This window comes from Malaclemys terrapin, chromosome 3 (assembly GCF_027887155.1).
Source record: "Malaclemys terrapin pileata isolate rMalTer1 chromosome 3, rMalTer1.hap1, whole genome shotgun sequence".
Classification (NCBI taxonomy): Eukaryota; Metazoa; Chordata; order Testudines; family Emydidae; genus Malaclemys; species Malaclemys terrapin.
The window spans coordinates 111,638,627-111,657,131 of NC_071507.1; the positions used below are offsets into that span (position 1 = coordinate 111,638,627).

Here is an 18,505-nt window from a genome sequence, read left to right on the forward strand (position 1 = left end):
ACACAGTGACTGTGAGAGAATGCATGATCAATACATGTCCTTTTATTTGTCTCCAGTATTCTCCCTCTGTTTGTCTGCCTTGCTGTCTCTGACATCTAATTGCTCCTTTCTAAATCCTTCTTATTTCCTTGCTCTATTTATGAAGAATCAATATTACATTAATACTGTACATCTGGCAATAGATAGCATGCTTTTATCCATTATGCTACAAACTTATCAAATTAAATGAGACAGTGAGAGTAGGTTGACACTGTTAAAGTAAATAACCCACTGCTTTAGTACTTATGACCCACTAAAGGTACATTTGGGCTGAAATGACTCAGAATCATGTAAGTAACTTTAATGGGTTAGAAAATACAGTATCTGCTTACAGATCCTAGGAAATCCACTGTATACTTAACTTTATCTACAGACAGGTATTTTGCTTCCAGCATGCTACTGATCTACTGCCACTGGCTCAGAAAGATCAGAGAAGAGATGTTAGGTTTGAACCAAAATGCCTGGCCTACATGTTAGGAAATGGCAAATATGGCCAAAATCCATATATGCCAGATTCCTATTCCCAGGCAGGTAAGTTTTCCTTGCAAAAATACAGCTAAAGTTTCATAACTTTACAGATCCTGGGAATCAGCAAAGACTAGTACTACCCCCAGTGAGAAATATAAATGAGGGAAGGGTCACAGACCACAGACAGTGGAAGACATCCCCAAAATTAAACCTTTCTGACTTAATTTTCTTCTTAATGAAAAGCATCTCTCACAAGGGGGTTAGGTATTTATCAACAGCAATAATTCCCCCATCTCTACCAAAATATACTTGCTAGTGCCTGAAACTCTGAGTTCTCCCATGCCAACTCCAGATTCAGGAGCATGTGTGTGGCTTTCGGAATGCTTTTTTCCCCATTAATGGCATGTTGTGTGCTGTATGTGTGTGGGGGAAGGGGAGGAGGTGAGATGAGTATGTGCACACGTGTTTTCTGTGCTGTGATACCATATTGTACTAGGTTACCAGAGACTGATGTTTGACAATCCTGACATAACTAATCTGAACACTGAAGCTTATACTGTCACGAAAAATGAAATAGAACATAGTAAAATTACAATGTAATGGAAAGCAGAAAAGCTCGCAATTATCCTATTTAATTTTATTACTCTCTAGGTGACGGGGAAGGGGGAAAGGAGCGTGACAGAAAAATATATATATATATATATATAAATTATTATTATTATTACTGTGAAAGGTTTAATTAGAAAGCATGCATCAGTGCTTAGCTAAATTGTTATTTCTCAGATTGCTTTTCCAGAGCAATGATGTCCATGTGAAGTCACAGAGTTTAAGTTCGGAAGGGACTACCAGATCATCTAGTGTGACCTCCTGTATATCACTGGCTACCATTACCACCCAGCACTCACACACTAAATCCAACACCCAACATTAGACCAAAGTATTACAACGCACAGGAGAGTCGACTAGTACGTACTATTGGCAGAGAATAGGAGGGACCAAGGGGCACTGATAGCTGAGGTCCCCATAATGGCAGGGAAATGATTAACTGAGATGATCCCAGTGAGCAACCCGCACCCCACGCTGCAGACAAAGGTGAAACCCACCCAAAACCCAGGGCTGGCGCTTCCATTTAGGCAACATAGGTGGTCGCCCAGGGCGCCAGGATTGGGGGGGTGGCATTTTGCCACCCTGGGCAGCAATTCGGCAGCGGGGGGGTCCTTCCGCGCTCCAGGTCTTCTGAGGCAATTCTGCGGCAGGTACTTCACTCGCTCCGGGACCCGCCGCCGAAGTGCCCCGAAGACAGGGAGCACGGAAGGACCCCCCCGCCGCAGAATTGCCGACGACGACTGGGAGCACGGAAGGACCCCCGCCTAGGGCGCCAAAAACCCTGGTGCCGCTCCTGCCAAAACCACGGACAATCTGACCTGGTGGAAAATTCCTTACCCATCCTATATGCTTAGACCCTGACCATGTGAGCAAGAACCAGCCAGCCAAGCACCTGAGAGAGAATGCTCAGTACCACCTCAGACCACTGGCCTACCCCATCCAGTGTCCCATCTCCAGCTGTAGCCATCTCTGATACTTTAGGGGAAAGAGACAAAAAAATTAGCCAGAATACATGGGAAATGGGGGGGGGAAGAGGGGCAGGGGTGATCCATTTCTGACCTCTGCAGAAGACTGGCTGAAGCTTGAAGCATGAGATTTTAGGATTATAAGACAAACTGGAAGTCTCAGCTCTGCTGTCACAGAACAGAGCCAGGGCTACGACAACCTCCCCCAACTACAGTCTAGGAAGAAGTAATTCTTTCCAATATATAGAAGACTGACCAGTATTAGTAAATTGAACATGCTCACAGAGAAGGGAGGGAACCAGTGAGAGGGAACTTTCAGTGACTAAATAAGCCCCCTGCATATCAGCCTTAAAGGCAAAAGTAAAGTGATTGTGACTTATGCCTGGCTGTGCTCTCCTCTGACTCTCAGAGAGCTGCAGTATAACACAATGATTCCATTCTAGCACCTTCTTTCCATATTGGGCTAGAGTCAGCTTATCTGCCTTATACACACTTCTCTTCCACTATGCACCACATAGTTAGGCTCTGCTTGAAAACCAACTCCTCTGCTGTCCATGCTTAGTGCTGGCCTATCAAGATCATATGTCTAACATATCAGGTGTAAAAATGGCTCCAATTGTGATAGCGGTCCAGGATAATAGGCAGGGGCCTAAACATTGTTGCCTTTCTGCTGCTGGGTCTAATGAAGAGGAGAAGCAGTAAGTGCAACGTGAACAAGGAAGAGCCAACTACGTGGCTTTCCAGAATTAATCCGATTTCCCCTCACCAGGGACCACTACATCTGAAAATTCATGGCCCCTGGGTGGGGCGGGGGTGGGACTTTAAAAAAGAGACTGAACAATAATTATTCCTTGTGCAGGGTCTCTGGATCCAAACTGGCTTAGCCCACCATTCATGCTAAGTGACCATGTCACCAATCCAAGGCATACCCACTCTCCATTTACAACAGAATCATTCCCAGCTCAGATTCCCTGATCCTGTCTTCCTCATATACAAATCTGTGTGCCTTTTAAATCTGGAAATTGAACTAGCTTTTGCAATTTATATGTACTCTCAGCTATTCCCATTTTTATTAAACTTACTGCAGACTGATACTTTGAAGCAATAGCTCAGGAAGACAGACTGTACCCACACAGGGAGAGATATTTCTCCTCCTTGCAAGTTTACATAATTGCTGTGCATCAACATTAATCATATCTTCTGAAAAGCAGTTTCTCAGATCTCTTGTATGGGATCACAGTAAAGTGAACCAGGTAGTCAAATGGCTATTTGGATTTAGATTCCTTCATCACTGCCAAAGGAGGAATCTAAATTCAAATCCTATCTTCTCTTTTATAGAGTTGCCAAAGGCTTAAAGCCCAATCGGGAAGCATGCAGCCTCCTGGATGATGAGTTATCCCTTTTATTGCTTCACCAGTGACCCTGAATGCTTTTGGCACAGACCCTGAGTAGAGCTCTCTCCGCCCTTTTTCACTAGATTAGAGTTGCTTGCAGGGACAATTGGTTATGTAGAAAATGGCAAAACAATTTATTTTCCCCTAAGTTTCTGCCTGTTCCCTATAATAGGCTTGAACCATCTGTCTGTGCCTGAGGGAATGTTTCTGTAGGTGGAGGTGAAAAGAGATGACTTCCCCATTTCGCCCCCACCCCAAATCAAGCTGCAGCCCAGCAGAAAAGGTCATTTTTGATGAAAATGTCTAAAACATTTAATGAGTTACAGTGAGAGGCAGAAGCACCTCAGTTCCCATTCTTCTTCAGATGCACTTAGGAGCATCTAGCAAAGACTGACAGGATACAATGGGGGGAACGTCATGTGTGTAAGTATAAAACTTACAGTATGTGACATTATACATGCTGTTTAAAACATCAAAATACATGAAAACTCTATATAGTCCTCAGAAAAATAAGTGGTACTAAGATAATGTTCCAGAGACCAATATCTACCTAATAGAATCAAACAGAAGTCCAGGCACTGGTTACAGTCCAGAAAAACAAGAAAGCGATTGCAGTAAAAAAGGAACAAATTAGATGTAAATAATAGACTTCTGTGCCAGGGAAATGAAGCAAAAAATCACTATGGTAACTATTAATTTTTAGTTCTCAGACTAATGATGATCTGAGGAAATCAAAAGTAGTAATCCCAGCAAGGAAAGATGGAAATGTCATGAAACCTAAAGAAACATGGTCCAATTCTTATGGCCTTCTCCCCACACCAAAACATGGCAGTCACAGCCTCCTCATATGTCCCCCGACTGATGTCAAACAAATTAACATTAAATCAAGGAACCTGCTTTATAAAAACAATAAAGAACATGTCATCCACTAATATATATGTGAAAGAAACCTCATCTGAGAATATTTGAGATATTGGAAGATATGTTTTCATACTGAAAATAAGCTTTCACCATACTGCAGGTCCTTTCATGTATTGATGTCCTTTGAGAAACATGCAATAACCAAAAACAAAATGTCAGTCTTTGCAGTGGAGTGTGACTAACATTTTACCTTTCCTATAAGCCATAAATCCCAATGACTTCAGAATGTATGGTGGGTTTGAATGTTTCAGTGGTATCGATGCATTTACTTAAGTTAACACTTTTCAGGGTGCTATTCAAATAGAGCTGATCAAGTAATCCAGCAAATTTTCTTGAGCAGCTTTTGATTTTCTCAAATTTATTTGTTAAAAAAATTAGACACTGAATCATCTCTGTAAATAATTCTTGCCATGTAGATTGTTTACAGGCACCTGATTGTAAAGAATCTGATATATGAAATTCAGCTGTGTTGGCTAGGCTGGCTTGGAGACAAGTCATGTGGTACTCTTTCTATTTCCTGATTGGCTAAGAATATATCTTAGACACTTGTTTCTGGAGCAAATACCATGCTAATGAATTTCAAATCTACATTTTGATTAATATATCTAATATTTACTTAAAATTGCCATTTCCATTAATATTATCATCAATAAACTCATCAACTAAAGTATATGTAGATAATGTGAACTAAAAGGGCTCCAACACAGGAGCTTCCCCCCTCTAATTTGCCCAGTTTTAATTTCAAATGTTGCTATGAACAAATGTGTAATACCAGAGCATATATCTGACTTTGGCAGTGTCTTGTAGATCCATACACATCCTGCAGGTGGTCAGGCTTGATGATGATGATGATGAGTACACACTGTTTGAAAATCAGGCTCCTTCGAGGTATCCCGGGCAGGACACCAAGATATGAAGACACCCACAATCACTAGTCATGCCCATGCTAGAAGGGCAGGTTCAGGTCCCTTTGAAAATTTCCTTGCAAGAAACTGTGTACATTTCCATGCTTACATTTATATGTATTATTTCTGCAACCGCATTAGGAAATGGCCTTTTCCATGCCTCAACGCCCAATTTGCACAGATAATCATGGTAATTACACACACAAACATAAGCTTGCAAGTACACAAATTCTTCAGTGCAGACCTCCAGCTTCCCAGTTCAATCCACTGTGACTCTAGACAGATAGCATTTTGAGAGCTCAGAAACGTGCATGTTCTGAGTATTGTCCAGAATTGTGAAAAGTTTGTAGACAGCATTCCTGACTGCAGCATGTCAGGCATCCATGGGCCTTGAAATATAAACTACTGAACAAAAACTACAATAAAGTCACCCATAACTAGGAGCTACGCCATTCCATTAATTAAAAAAAATCTAGCTGGGATATGTAGTGAGTTGCATAGTTGAAGTGAAATAGGCATGGAGTATGAAAGAAGAAAAGCTGAAAGTTCAGAAGCTCCACAAACTCAAAAGCAGTTTTGGTTTAAAAAAAAAAACCTCAAGATTTTGGATGATAGTCAGGAATTACTCAGCAATCAGAGTCAGTACAGTAATAGAAAAATATCCCACTCTGTGACTAATGTACACCAAAATGTGTTGCCTAAAATCTATTCCATATTCAACTGTCATTTTATTTTTATGAATTATCAGGATGTGAGTAAGTTTAATAAATATGAAAATTTATTCTGTGAAAAATATAAATTTCTTGCCACTTTAATAAGAAAAGGGAAGGGGAAAGCTGTTTACAGTTGTAAGTGGTATATTTAAACGCAGCGGATGAAATCATAACCCCCCTGAAGTCAATGGGAGTTTCACCCAGTATCTTTCTTTGCTTCTTATTGGAATTGCTGCCTATCTAACTACAAAGGAGTTGCCTGCAAGTACTAGAGATTAAGGTCCACACAGTTCCCTTACACTGCATGTGTTTATTAGTGTGTATTTCTCCCTGTTTAATGGGGTATATGGCAACCTCTATTGATGCATATATAAGGAAAAGAGCCCCATCCTTCATATATAAAGCCCATACAAAAACATTGTCTGCACAAGGCATATACTTATCAATTAAGCAAAAGAATATTTCTGTTGGCATGTTGGCTGCAGTATATTTCCCATCTTACCTCTCCATTCTCCAGTGGTTGAATCTTGGAGTAAAATGAAGTGCATATAACTTCATCATCTTTTGCATAGGATGGAGGCCCTCTGCGGGGAAGAATGTTGTAACGTGTCAGGCATTCTGTGTCTGTTACAGCATAATACTGCCATGGCTGATAGTTAACACCATCCAGTGAACGCTCCAAAATCCAGTTCCCAGGTCGAGGGGCATTAGCTGCTTTCACAATAACATATGCAATCTGGAATACCTGGAGAATAAATTAAAAATATATGTAAATGTGTATTTATATATTCATTTTCTGCCAAAGTAAAAAAGCTAAATATAGTCAATTCTCATTTGAGAATTTTTCCCTGAAAATGAAAGGAGGCAACACCTTGCAGTGAAAGTCTTTGACCGTGAAAATATCCCTTCTCCAGAAAAATTTCTACAAGAAAGTTCCACTGTGACAGCACAGACTTTTTGAAGTGTGATAAAAAATAACCCTCCAGATTCAATCTCACTCACTAGAGAATTGCCGAACTCCTTCAGTTTCATTTGAAATATTTAAAATTTTGTCTTTGCATATGGTATTTACATTTGTACAATTTACTATATAGCAATATGTGCATATACACATGCATTTGTGCATACATATACACACAAACACCTTTTGTAACAGTTACCCATTTCCCAAACTCTGTTATGATTTTCTCTCTTATGTGAAATTCTGTGGTTAAGACACTAGTGGGTAATCATGTCATAGGAAATCTCTCCATAAAACATTCTTTGCCACATCACATGGCTTCTGCACAGCTGCCAGAAATAAGCCTTATAGGATGGAGATACACGATACAGTTGTGGAACTCCTTGCCTGAGGAGGTTGTGAAGGCTAGGACTATAACAGGGTTTATAAAAGAGAACTGGATAAATTAATGGAGGTTAAGTCCATTAATGGCTAATAGCCAGGATGGGTAAGGAATGGCGTTCGTGGCCTCTGTGTGTCAGAGGGTGGTGATGGACGGCAGGAGAGAGATCACTTGATCATTACCTGTTAGGTTCACTCCCTCTGGGGCCCCTGGCATTGGCCACTGTCGGTAGACAAGATACTGGGCTGTATGGACCTTTGGTCTGACCCAGTACAGCCATTCTTATATTCTTAAGAAATGTCACTATAAACAGAATAATAGCATGTAATCAACACTTATTATTGTCTGCGTCATCTGTTTTACCAGTTGATTTATCAAGGTTTTTTTCTGCTATCCTGCTTGCTGGGATTTGAGCCACAAACAATAGTTACATTTGTAGCTCCAGAACCACACTTGCTAATGATGCAGCATCTTTTCCCCAATAACATAGAGATACCACAGTGCTAACAATGAAGCAGAGGAGTGAGAGCATAGGTCCCTGTTAGTAGGGATGAATGTACAGTGAATTAATAGTTAGAGTCGCCTTTCTATGAGGTAGTGCTGTGAGCACATACAGAAGGAGGCCGGAGGGAGAATATCGTGCTAATTTCTGGCTTAATGCCTTCTATGTTGGATTTGGGAGAGTAACTGTGAAGAACATATATGACAAAAAATTATCAGATCTACACCTCAACTCCATCATTCTGCCCTCCAGGCACATACCAAGAACAAAATAGTTAAGATCCACAGTGCAGTTTCAAGAGGTGAATTCTGCCCTCTGTGAAGCCCAAGTATTAACAATGCTTGCAGAGCTTTGGGATGGGATTAGGAGCAAGCAAGAGAAGCTCCCTGCTCTCTGCCCTCTTAAGAAGAAGTTCCTGCAGTATTTACAAGCACCATGCTGTCACAGCACTTGCCATCTGTTTTTCAACTTGAAAAACATGTGTATGGGAGTGGATTTGTTGAGGGTTGCCTTAGGTGGTGAGTATTACTGTGTCCACTCACAGCATGAGAACTTGGTTATGAACACTATTCTTGGTGGACGTATATCAGTATATAAACCAACAAACCCCTGAGCTAGGAAAGACTAACCGCACTATTCATTGCTCTCGTTCAATCACTCTCCTCCTATTTCATACATGCCCTTTAATCTCTTCATTGTTCTCACTTACTGACAGATTGAATTGCAGCCATAAATTACAGCCACACCGGATCACACTAACATATGTCATTTACTGTAAACAGTGTAAGATGGTTTAAAAATAGCTAAACTTTATTTTCTCCCCTCACGAAATTATGTTGTTTGAAAAGAAACAATCTAATTGGAGTGCTCAATATTTTTTTTCCCCAAACACTGTATTGTAATTGTTGAGAAAAAACTGCATTGTCTAGGAGATCGTTTCTGATATATTTGTTCAGAAAGTTATTTTGGACTTTTTTTTTTTTGCATGGGTAATGGCTCCATTGAACTAAATAATTTCATATTACACTAATATGTCTGATCTAGTCCAGCCATGTAAACTTTTTTGGTTCAAAACATCCAGTCCAGAGATCTCAATGTGAAGTATTCCTAACAAATACTTTAGTATTTGAGTTTATACTCAAAGCTCAGATATTAGGACAACAGCAGAACTGCTGAAATCTGTGCAAACTCACTGAAATACATGATAGCAAATGAGAGGTGTAGTGTTTGGTCTAACAACCCTAGAGTATTCACTGAAAAACAGAGATGGACTAGGAGTATTTTCTAGTGTTGAATATCCTCACTCTCCAATATCATCATTGGTCAAATAGATGTTCTCATTGCTGCAAAAACTGCTGCCAGTATTCACTTAACACTCTCAGTTGTGTTGGGCTCTGCAGGGCTAACAGGAATAAAGGGAAGTAAAAGGCTGCTTTTACAACTCAAATAAGCCAACTTGCTGAGTATGAAGGTGCCATTTTTATAGTCATTCTTCAGATTGGAATCATACTTTAATAAGTATCCTGTGTATACTGCAGAAGACTTAACCTAATTCCTTTCTCTTGTATTCCACTGAGATATTGCACATTATGGATGAGTTATCAGTTGATTACATATCTTTTGGTTCTGTTTGTGTTAAGAAAAATGTAATAAAGTTTTAAAGAAAATATAAAGGGAAAGAAAATAAACAGTTGACATGCTGCAGCTCATGGAATTTTTTTCTTAACTTAAGAAAACACTTTAGTAGTGTAATACATAAAGACTCATTTTTAAACACACATTAGTTAGAGTTTTCAGCTGACCCAGAGCATTGTCTCTGTCTTGCCTTTGACTTGAAAATTCCAAAAGTAGCTTTTGAAATGATGCCAAATTATTTACATTCCATGGAGTTATGAAACACATTCCATTTTTCTAGTTCATGTCTCCATTCATCAGCTGACCCGAAAGAGGGTGTCTTTGTAATGAAACAAGATTATTCCTTCAGGCTGGGCCATGCAATAGAATAGAAAAGCTTAACTTGGTAATTAAATGAATTTATTCCTGCTTTTCTTGAACCCCACAAAATAGTGTGGACTAAATGGTCCCATTTAGACACAGACATGCATTGGGAGAGTTGTGGAAGTGCACGCCAGTAGGAGCTCAGGGAGAAACAGTTTCTTTTGGGCAGGCTGGTAATGCTCAATATGCACCATTAAAATGTAAATCTTCAGTATCAGATCCCTCAGTTGGTGTAAGTCAATAAAGCTCCATTGATTAACACCATCTGAAAATAACATCCTTATGGTGGTAAATTCCTTGCTTTGGTACAGATTCCAAACATGCTAACAACAAAAAACGGAATAGGGATAATGGGGTGGCTGAATTAATTTTCAATAATTCTTACATCGATCCCGCGCCGTGAGGATGGGAGGTAAGTCAGAATAAGATATGTCAACTTCAGCTACGGTATTCCCATGGCTGAAGTTGCGTATCTTACATCGACACCCTCCCTGCCCCCCCTCCGCCCCCCCCGCATGTAGACCAGGCCAAAGTTTGCCAATCTGAATGTGAAAAAAGAGCAGGGCAGTACCAAACTGCCTAGTGGCATATAGCAGCCAATTAGCACAGCAGCCCTGTACAGAAGGAGCTGTTTCCAGTTACTTCGTTCATGTGACTATAACATAATTAGTAGGGGAAATACTCTAAATAGTCCTCTGAGTCTTTCCCAAATTATAGACAGAATGGGCCTCATGATGAGATACAAAATGAGTCTTGGGTCTCATTTTCATTGCTAATTATCTCAGCAGCAAAGTCTTCAAAACACACATTGAAAAATACACTTCCATATGTTATAGCACAGTCTCTTCTCAAGAATGGCTCAGAAGATATAGGAAAGTGTATCCTACTGTACAGGATAATTCGCTACACTAATATTATTCAGATTGTGCTGAAGTGAATCATTAATCTGCATAAGGTTAGCCAATGAAGCAGGAATTTCCTTATGTGTTACTCCCACCTGCTTGCCTATTTCAAAAATAAATCCATCAGCTAATAGCGTTTTTTGTAATTCAGAATAGCATCACAAATTAAATACTGTATTATATAGAATATTGCCCAACATCTCAGAACCTAATTCCGAAAAACAGGGCTAATGTCTCAGAGTTATACCAACAATCTGGGCAAAATGTTTCTTTACTTGCTTCTTTCCTGTTATAGCTCTCTCTTTGATTTTTATTCTATACATCAATCAGGTAAACTGTAACATACACGTGGCATTCAGAATTTGGACAAAGGTTTATATTCTTATTTAGATGCTTAAGATGTATGAACATAATTAACCTCATTCCGCAAATTGTGTTGATAGATCTAAGACGTTTTTTCCATTCGTAATTAATTTTTAATCCTCATGGTTGCAAAAATATCCTCCTAAATTTAACACTAGCATTGTTTATAGTCAGTTCATCTTCCTGAATTTACAAATAGGCAACCTAAAACAACTCTGATAGGTATGAACTACCCATTCATCTCAATGATGCATTAACTCTGGAATGCAATGATAATAAATGGGATGTCAACATTGTTAACTGCTTTACTGCTGATCATTTTACAAGAAACATATACTAATGCTGGATGTAGTGGAGGATAATGAACCAGGGCAAAGGGATGTTGTCAAGGGTTGTTGAGGTGGGGAATGAGGAGGACTTCAAGCCATTGTTCTTGCCTCTATTGCTCTTTTATCCCCTCAAAATATTGTATACATAAGTAACCTCCTATCCTATCCACAAAGGGCCAGCAAAGAGGGAATTTATTTAGTCTATGAGTCAGTAGAAATAACTGCATCTCTGTGCCAGGTTCTAACATCTGACAGAATGAGTCAATAAAAAAAATAATCATGCACTTCTAAGGCTTTGTCTACACTTGTGTGAAGGTTTTACACGATACCTTGTTGAAAACAGAAAAAAATTATTTGTCAACATCCTTCCTTTTTATTCCATTCAGTCTCTTCTTGCAAGAATATGCAGCCAATATAGTAAATTTCTCATACTGATGTATGTGGAGGTTATGAATGTTTGCAAAGTGAAAAAAAATTCTGGGACTTCAGTATTTAAGTTGCCCATATTATTTCTCTAGCACAGACATGGGCAAACTACAGCCCTCGGGTCACATGGACCTGCGGGACCATCCTGCCCGGCTGGGGAGCCTAGTCCCCGGCCCCTCCCCTGATATCCCCCCTCCCCCGCAGCCATGTCACCGCACGGGCCGCACTCTTGCCCGCCGCTCCCGCTGGGCAGTGCGGGGAGCGCAGCTGGCCCTGGCCGGGTGTCGCAGCTGCAAGCTCTTGCTGCTGGTAAGGGGGCGGAGAGGCGGGAGGTTGGGTAAGGGAGCGGCGGGTCCTGAGGGGCAGTCAGGGAGGAAGGGGCGGATGGATGGGGCGGAGGTTCTGGGGGGGCGGTCAGGGAATGGGGAACAGGAAGGGTTGGGAGTGGGAGTCCAGGGGGCCTGTCAGGGGGTGGGGATGTGGATGGGGGTCGGGAGTGCAGTCAGGGGACAGGGAGCAGGGGGGGGTTGGATAAAGGGGTGGGATCCCGGGAGCAGTTGGGGCGGGGGGTCCCGGGAGGGGGTGGTCAGGAGATGAGGAGCAGAGGGCAGTTGGCTAAGGGGTGGGAGTCCCGGGGCGGCTGTCAGGGGATGGGGATGTGGATGGGGTTGGGGTAGTCAGGGGACAGGGAACAGAGGGGGTTGGATGGGTCAGGAGTTCTGAGGGAGGCAGTCAGGGGGCGGGCAGTGGGAGGGGGCAGATAGGGGTGGGGGCCAGGCTGGTTGGGGAGGCACAGCCCTCCCTACCCAGCCCGCCATACAGTTTCGGAACCCCGATGTTGCCCTCGGGCCAAAAAGTTTGCCCACCCCTGGGCTAGCAGCAACACACATGAGCTCATGAAGCAACTCAACCTGGAGCCAGTGAATCAGGGCTGATAGTAGCAGCAAGAACATTTCCTGTTCCCATTGCTGCAGAATGCCTGGCTGAGAACCTTTACTTCTGAGGACATGGGAAGAGTAGACACCTCACACTGGTTAAAAAGGAGGGACTAGTCCAAGCCCAGATGATACTTTGGTGATAAGTCATATTGAAATGCATACATTAGTAAGAGAGGATCTCAGAGCCAGCTGCAGAAGGATGTAGCTGGGGTGAGAGAGTAAGGAGTCCTCAGATGAATAATAGTATTCTAATAGTCAGATTTTGTGTACCGAACATCACCTGTGCATCAGGAAATACAAATATATTCACCATCCGAATAAAATTAATACAATATCAATTCCTGTACTACACAGTTAGTTTCATATCCATATTTTAAAATCATTATTAACAGTGTATACTGGTTTCTTTGTATGCAACATAACATGTCCCTCCACTGGATGAAATATTAGACCTGCAGTGTTTGTCATTTTGTAAAAGTCTTGCTTTCTAATGGCTTTTACATCTGAAAGAAATACTAAGTCCAACTACTACTGATAGCTATTAAGCCGATTTTTCATTACTACTTGGTGTAGCAGCTCATGCTTTTGAAGACAGCCATCATGCACTCAGTTCCCTACACCACATTTGTCAGTCATTTGTCAGTTGTGGCATGTGGTCAGAGACCGTTACAAGAGTTTAAATCATGTGCCTCTTTCATTTCTGATAGAAGATAGGAATCTTTGACATCAGAATTTTTAAAGTAGTGGATATTTTTAAAAAATTAGCAGCTTTCTTCATGTCAGCAACTTTTAAAACTCTAAAGCCCAATTCAGATGTGGAAAAGAAGCTCATTTAAGAATAGCATTTCTCTCAAAACTCCTCAAGCTGCCATGTAAATTTCTTTCTAACACTTTGTCATGAGAGAGACAGTCATATCACTTTTAAACATTCTGCTCTCACAGTCAGAGAAGCTATAATTGAAAATGCCAGCATGGGGAAAAAAGATGCTTAGTAGGAGTCAACTAATATCAATTTAGAGAACCGAACAGCTCCCTACCATGCTGTAGTTTGCCTTCTAATGACAGTATCTCTCTCCTGCTCATCTGAGTTGCTGCCAGCTTAAATGCTCCTACCAGATGGGGAGCCTGGGCTTAAAGCAGCATATGCTTGATTCCAAGGTAGTTTCTCCATAATGTGACAGACTTCACTAGTTACAACTGATCAGGGTAGGACTCTTTGTCCTGTTAAAATCTCATGAAGAGAGTGTCACAGAATATAAGGAGCCAGTGAACAGATTTTGAGGGCTAATGTGGGAAAAGCTTTCACATAGTGAACCCCAAAAATCTAAATCAGAACATCAATATCGGTAAATCTATCCATTTTCCAATTAGAAATTGTATTTATCTTCCTCCTGAAACAATAATATTCACTCATAAGGACATTTCAATTCTGTTCAGTCAATACAATCAAATGTATCATATTTGAGAAATGTACCCTAAATAAGAGTATAAAAATGCCTTTTTTTCCTGTTCCAGCTTTCTCCACTACCACCACCTTTAACCATCAGAGTGACCACAGATCCTCTAAAAACCATGTTCTTCTTAAGAAAACTAGATACTTTACTAACATAACAGCTCTCACATTTTGAGCATGTTCTAAGCAGGAGAGCAATAGAATTCATCTCATTATTGTAACATTTAAAGGGGAAGTCTACTAAAACAAAACAAAACAAAAAACAAGCACTCTGTGAAAAGCCAGAGCACTGCAAAACTGGACCTGACTCCCAATCTGCCCAGCAGCTGAATACTTAGAGACACATTAAGCTGAGTGAGGAGCGTAAGTGCCAGCATAGTTTCTAGCAGCCTCAGTTCTTTGTGATTCTCTCTACTTTCTGAACTTGCTGCTTAGTTGTCAAGGCCTATACAGGATTAGTTGCTGTCTCTGGACAACTTTTGCTGCTTCTTGTCTTTAGCCTTTATCACACCAGAGTTTAGGGGGCAAAGTTAATCTTTCACAGTCACTTCCTTTGTATGACTGTGGGAGAAAGCAACTTACATTTCTTCATTTCCTATGGCTCTACATTTCTTTCCATGGAGAAAACAAACAAAAGGAAGTTTTTTTTCACACAACACAGTCGACCTGTGGAACTCCTTGCCAGAGGATGTTGTGTAATAGGCCAAGACTATAATGGGGTTCAAAACAGAACTAGATAAATTCATAGAGGATAGGTCCATCAATGGCTATTAGCCAGGATGGGCAGAGATGGTCTCCCTAGCTTCTGTTTGCCAGAAGTTGGGAATGGGTGATAGGGGATGGATCACTAGATGATTACCTGTTCTGTTCATTCCCTCTGGGATACCTGGCATTGGCCACTGTTGGAGGACAGGATACTGGGCTAGATGGACCTTTGGTCTGACCCAGTATGGCCGTTCTTATGTTCTTATTACTTTCAAGAAAGACAGGCTGGGATGCTTTTTTTTTTTTCTTTGCACACCAGAACTACACTCATGGTGGGGTATAGCGGGAAGAAGGGATGCTAATTCTGGGGCCAATCCAGCTCCCATTAAAGACAATGGGAGTTTTCATGTACTTTAATGAAAATTCCACTAGGGCCCCTCTCACCTACTTCATTCCAAAGTGAACTATCTGAATGCTTGAGGAGTTGGTAGTGATGGCAGCAATTCTACAGGTGCCATTTGAAAGCTTCTGGATCAGGAGTTCCAGTTATTTACAATGCCACACTCAATCTCAGCACTGATTACAGAGCCAACCCTACAACAATGAATATCATTTAGCTTCCAATAATGACTCAAAACACCATCAATAATATCCCCCACTTTAATATGTGCTTTATTTCCACCACAGGAACCTTAATTTTAATATTGAAACAAATAAAACTATTTTGGTCAGATAAAGCTACAACATGCACTAAACTATCTTCCCCAAACAAACCCTAATTTTCTCACTGAAATTGTTTAGGATTTGCTTTATGTACAAGAGACAGCAAGTTCTCACAACATTAAACAGTTTTATGAATGTGAAGTCTAAAGATTTTATTCATTTGTATGATTTCTGTACTTTATTCAGTGGAAAAAAATTACATGAACAGTATATAAACAAATGCTTATTTTTAATCTGAGGCGACACCCATCTGTTATCCACTTTGGAAAGAAGGATACAACACATGTCTGTGAAACTGCTATACCACTGAGCAGAAAGCAACTTTGGTATAATTGACATTTAAAACCTTTATATGTTTCTACTGAAATCTTAGTGCGCATGTGATTAGACTGTGCTAGTGAAAAACCAACTGTTTTCAAATAGATTGGGGGAGAGGGAACCTCTTAAAACACCAAATCCAAAAGACTCGTTTTAGCTTAGGGATAACATTTGCAAAGGGGTCTAAGTGGTGGTGGGTGAAGGACCATAAAGAATGGACTCTCAGATGAAAAAATATTAAGAGAAATTACCTCATCCATATAAGATGAATTTCCCTAGGCACAATCAGGAACTGTAATATTTCAAGATCAAGAGTCAAGCAAAAGCTGTTCCTTGGCAATAAAACTGTACACTTTATGTAAGGAAAGGCCAAACTTCTACTATTTGGTGTTTAGAAGAGACACAATAAATATCCTCCTCATTAAGTACGTTCAGTGACTTAGAATATCAAAGAGCAAGAGGCATGTGTTAATGAGTGTCTTTTCTTTTTGTTTAAACTGAATCACTGAAAAGTGACTCCCCGAGCACTTCTGCAGCACACTGCTGCACAGGGATTTAACTGAGCAGAAACGGAAAGTATTATTGCTAGCAACAAATGAATTCTCCCATCTTTAAAGGAAAAAGGCACACATACACATTCCTCATCTTGAATCAATAAACCTTGGGTGCCTTTCAACAACCTCAGGTTCTGCCAAAATGTTTACTTTATTATCACCACACCATTATTACCTTGGGGTGGTTCTAGATGTGCCAGCAAATCAAGATCAGTGCTGGGTTGAGGCTGCTGGCAAGTCATCTTTTCAAATGCAGTGGTCTGGCCTAGGCCGTGTCCTGGCATGTAACCCATATTGTCCGGGATAGTGGGATCTTATTAAATATTTTAAATAATATTTACAGCCCAAAATCACTAATACAAAAAAAGTGCAGGAAATAAAGCAAATGTCAGTAGGTCAGTTTATTACTCTTGACCCAATCCTGCAAGCTGTTGAATGCCTACAGCAAGTTGTTTAGCATCCTGAACTCCCATTAGGGTGCTTATTGCAGAAGTAGGTCCTATGACCATAAAGCCAATATACCACCAAAAAGCAACTTAATCAATCAATAAATAACCTTCTAATAGGTCTGCAGATGTCATCCTACTTTTATCATCATGGGCTTTCATAACACCACACATAGAGGACTCATGCTTCCTGATACCGGGGGTGCCACAATCTAAAGGGAAGGACACATGACTGCTCTGCCCAGTGACACCCACCACACTGCGCCACCATGCTCTCCCCACCCCACCAGAGTTATCTGCGGAAGGTGGGGTGCCTCCCCCTCCCGCTACATGTTCAGCCATTCTACCTGGGAGCCACTTGTCAAACCAGCGGAAGCTGTCTGCTCCGTGTCATTGCTCTACACAGCACAGCAGCTGCCTGAGAGAGAGAGCCTGGCTGTGGAGGCAGCGGCTCACTCTCCACCCAGGGCCCAGCTGCCAGGGACAGGAGTCAAGAGAGCTGGAAACCTGCCAGGGGGAGGGAGGGCTCCAGCTCACTCAGCCCGTGTCCCCGGCAGCCGGGCCTGAGCACTGCCTCCCCATCTGGGCTCTGGCAGCCAGCCGCCACGCTGGATACAGCAGCAAGCCAGAGCAGCAAGCATGAGAAGCAGCTGCTCCCACCCCTTCTGCTCCCTGCCCAGGCCTACCTGCTGGGGACAGGAGCCGAGCATGCCGGGGGGCAGGTGCAGTGGGAGAAGGACAGAGCTCCTCTTCCTCCCCTACGTCAGGCCAAGTAGAAATCCGGGGAGGGGCATTTGACCCCACATATCCCCCCACACACATCACCTATGACAACAGCTACCACAGAATCTTGCTGCCCTTAAAATTTCCTTTTTAGCTTTAGCATGGATCCTACATTTCAATAATGATTTTGTGATAAATGGCTGCTGTAATAGTACCACTGCCATATTTTATGACCATCAGCATTCCCATATAGTATACCAGAAAAATCAATTGTTAAGGATTTGGTTTTTATTCACTGACAACTGCTCAGTTATAACATATTTCAGCAAGAGGAGCAAAATCTGTCCAAGACTTAGATTCGTCTGATTCTACTACCTGTCATGCTACCAGTCTCTCAGACTATCTGTGGACTCTGTTCAGTAGAGGACTTGCCAATAAAACACAGTCATAAATATAATCATTTTGGAATGCACCAGTGTGTGTGTGTGTGTGTGTGTGTGTGTGTGTATCACATTCTGGGGTGCAATCTAGACCGATGAAGGCTTGTGTCACCACCTGTTCCCAACCTCAGCCCTGTCACAAACAGCATGCAGGTCATACCCTAAGTTTCTGTGTATTACTTTAGCCTATTAGCAACACTCCAGTCAACACTCTAGCTTCCACCAGCCTTGGTTACCACTTGCAGGGTGACCCCAATACACTTCCAGTCCTGGATTTTTCCCCAAAACGTGTTCTGCACTGTCCTGCCCTCTCCTATACAGATCAGATATT

At 41.4% G+C, this 18,505-nt stretch overlaps 1 protein-coding gene across 9 annotated transcripts in view; it reads right to left on the bottom strand.

Annotated features, from left to right (window-relative positions):
• LAMA2 (laminin subunit alpha 2) overlaps nucleotides 1-18,505 on the bottom strand; it is a 474,663-nt gene that overhangs the window by 295,399 nt on the left and 160,759 nt on the right. For all 9 annotated transcript variants that reach the window (XM_054023114.1, XM_054023113.1, XM_054023109.1 and 6 more), the window contains exon 4: nucleotides 6,514-6,756. In XM_054023114.1, coding sequence (XP_053879089.1) covers nucleotides 6,514-6,756 — 243 coding nt within the window. The remainder of the gene's footprint in view (nucleotides 1-6,513; nucleotides 6,757-18,505) is intronic.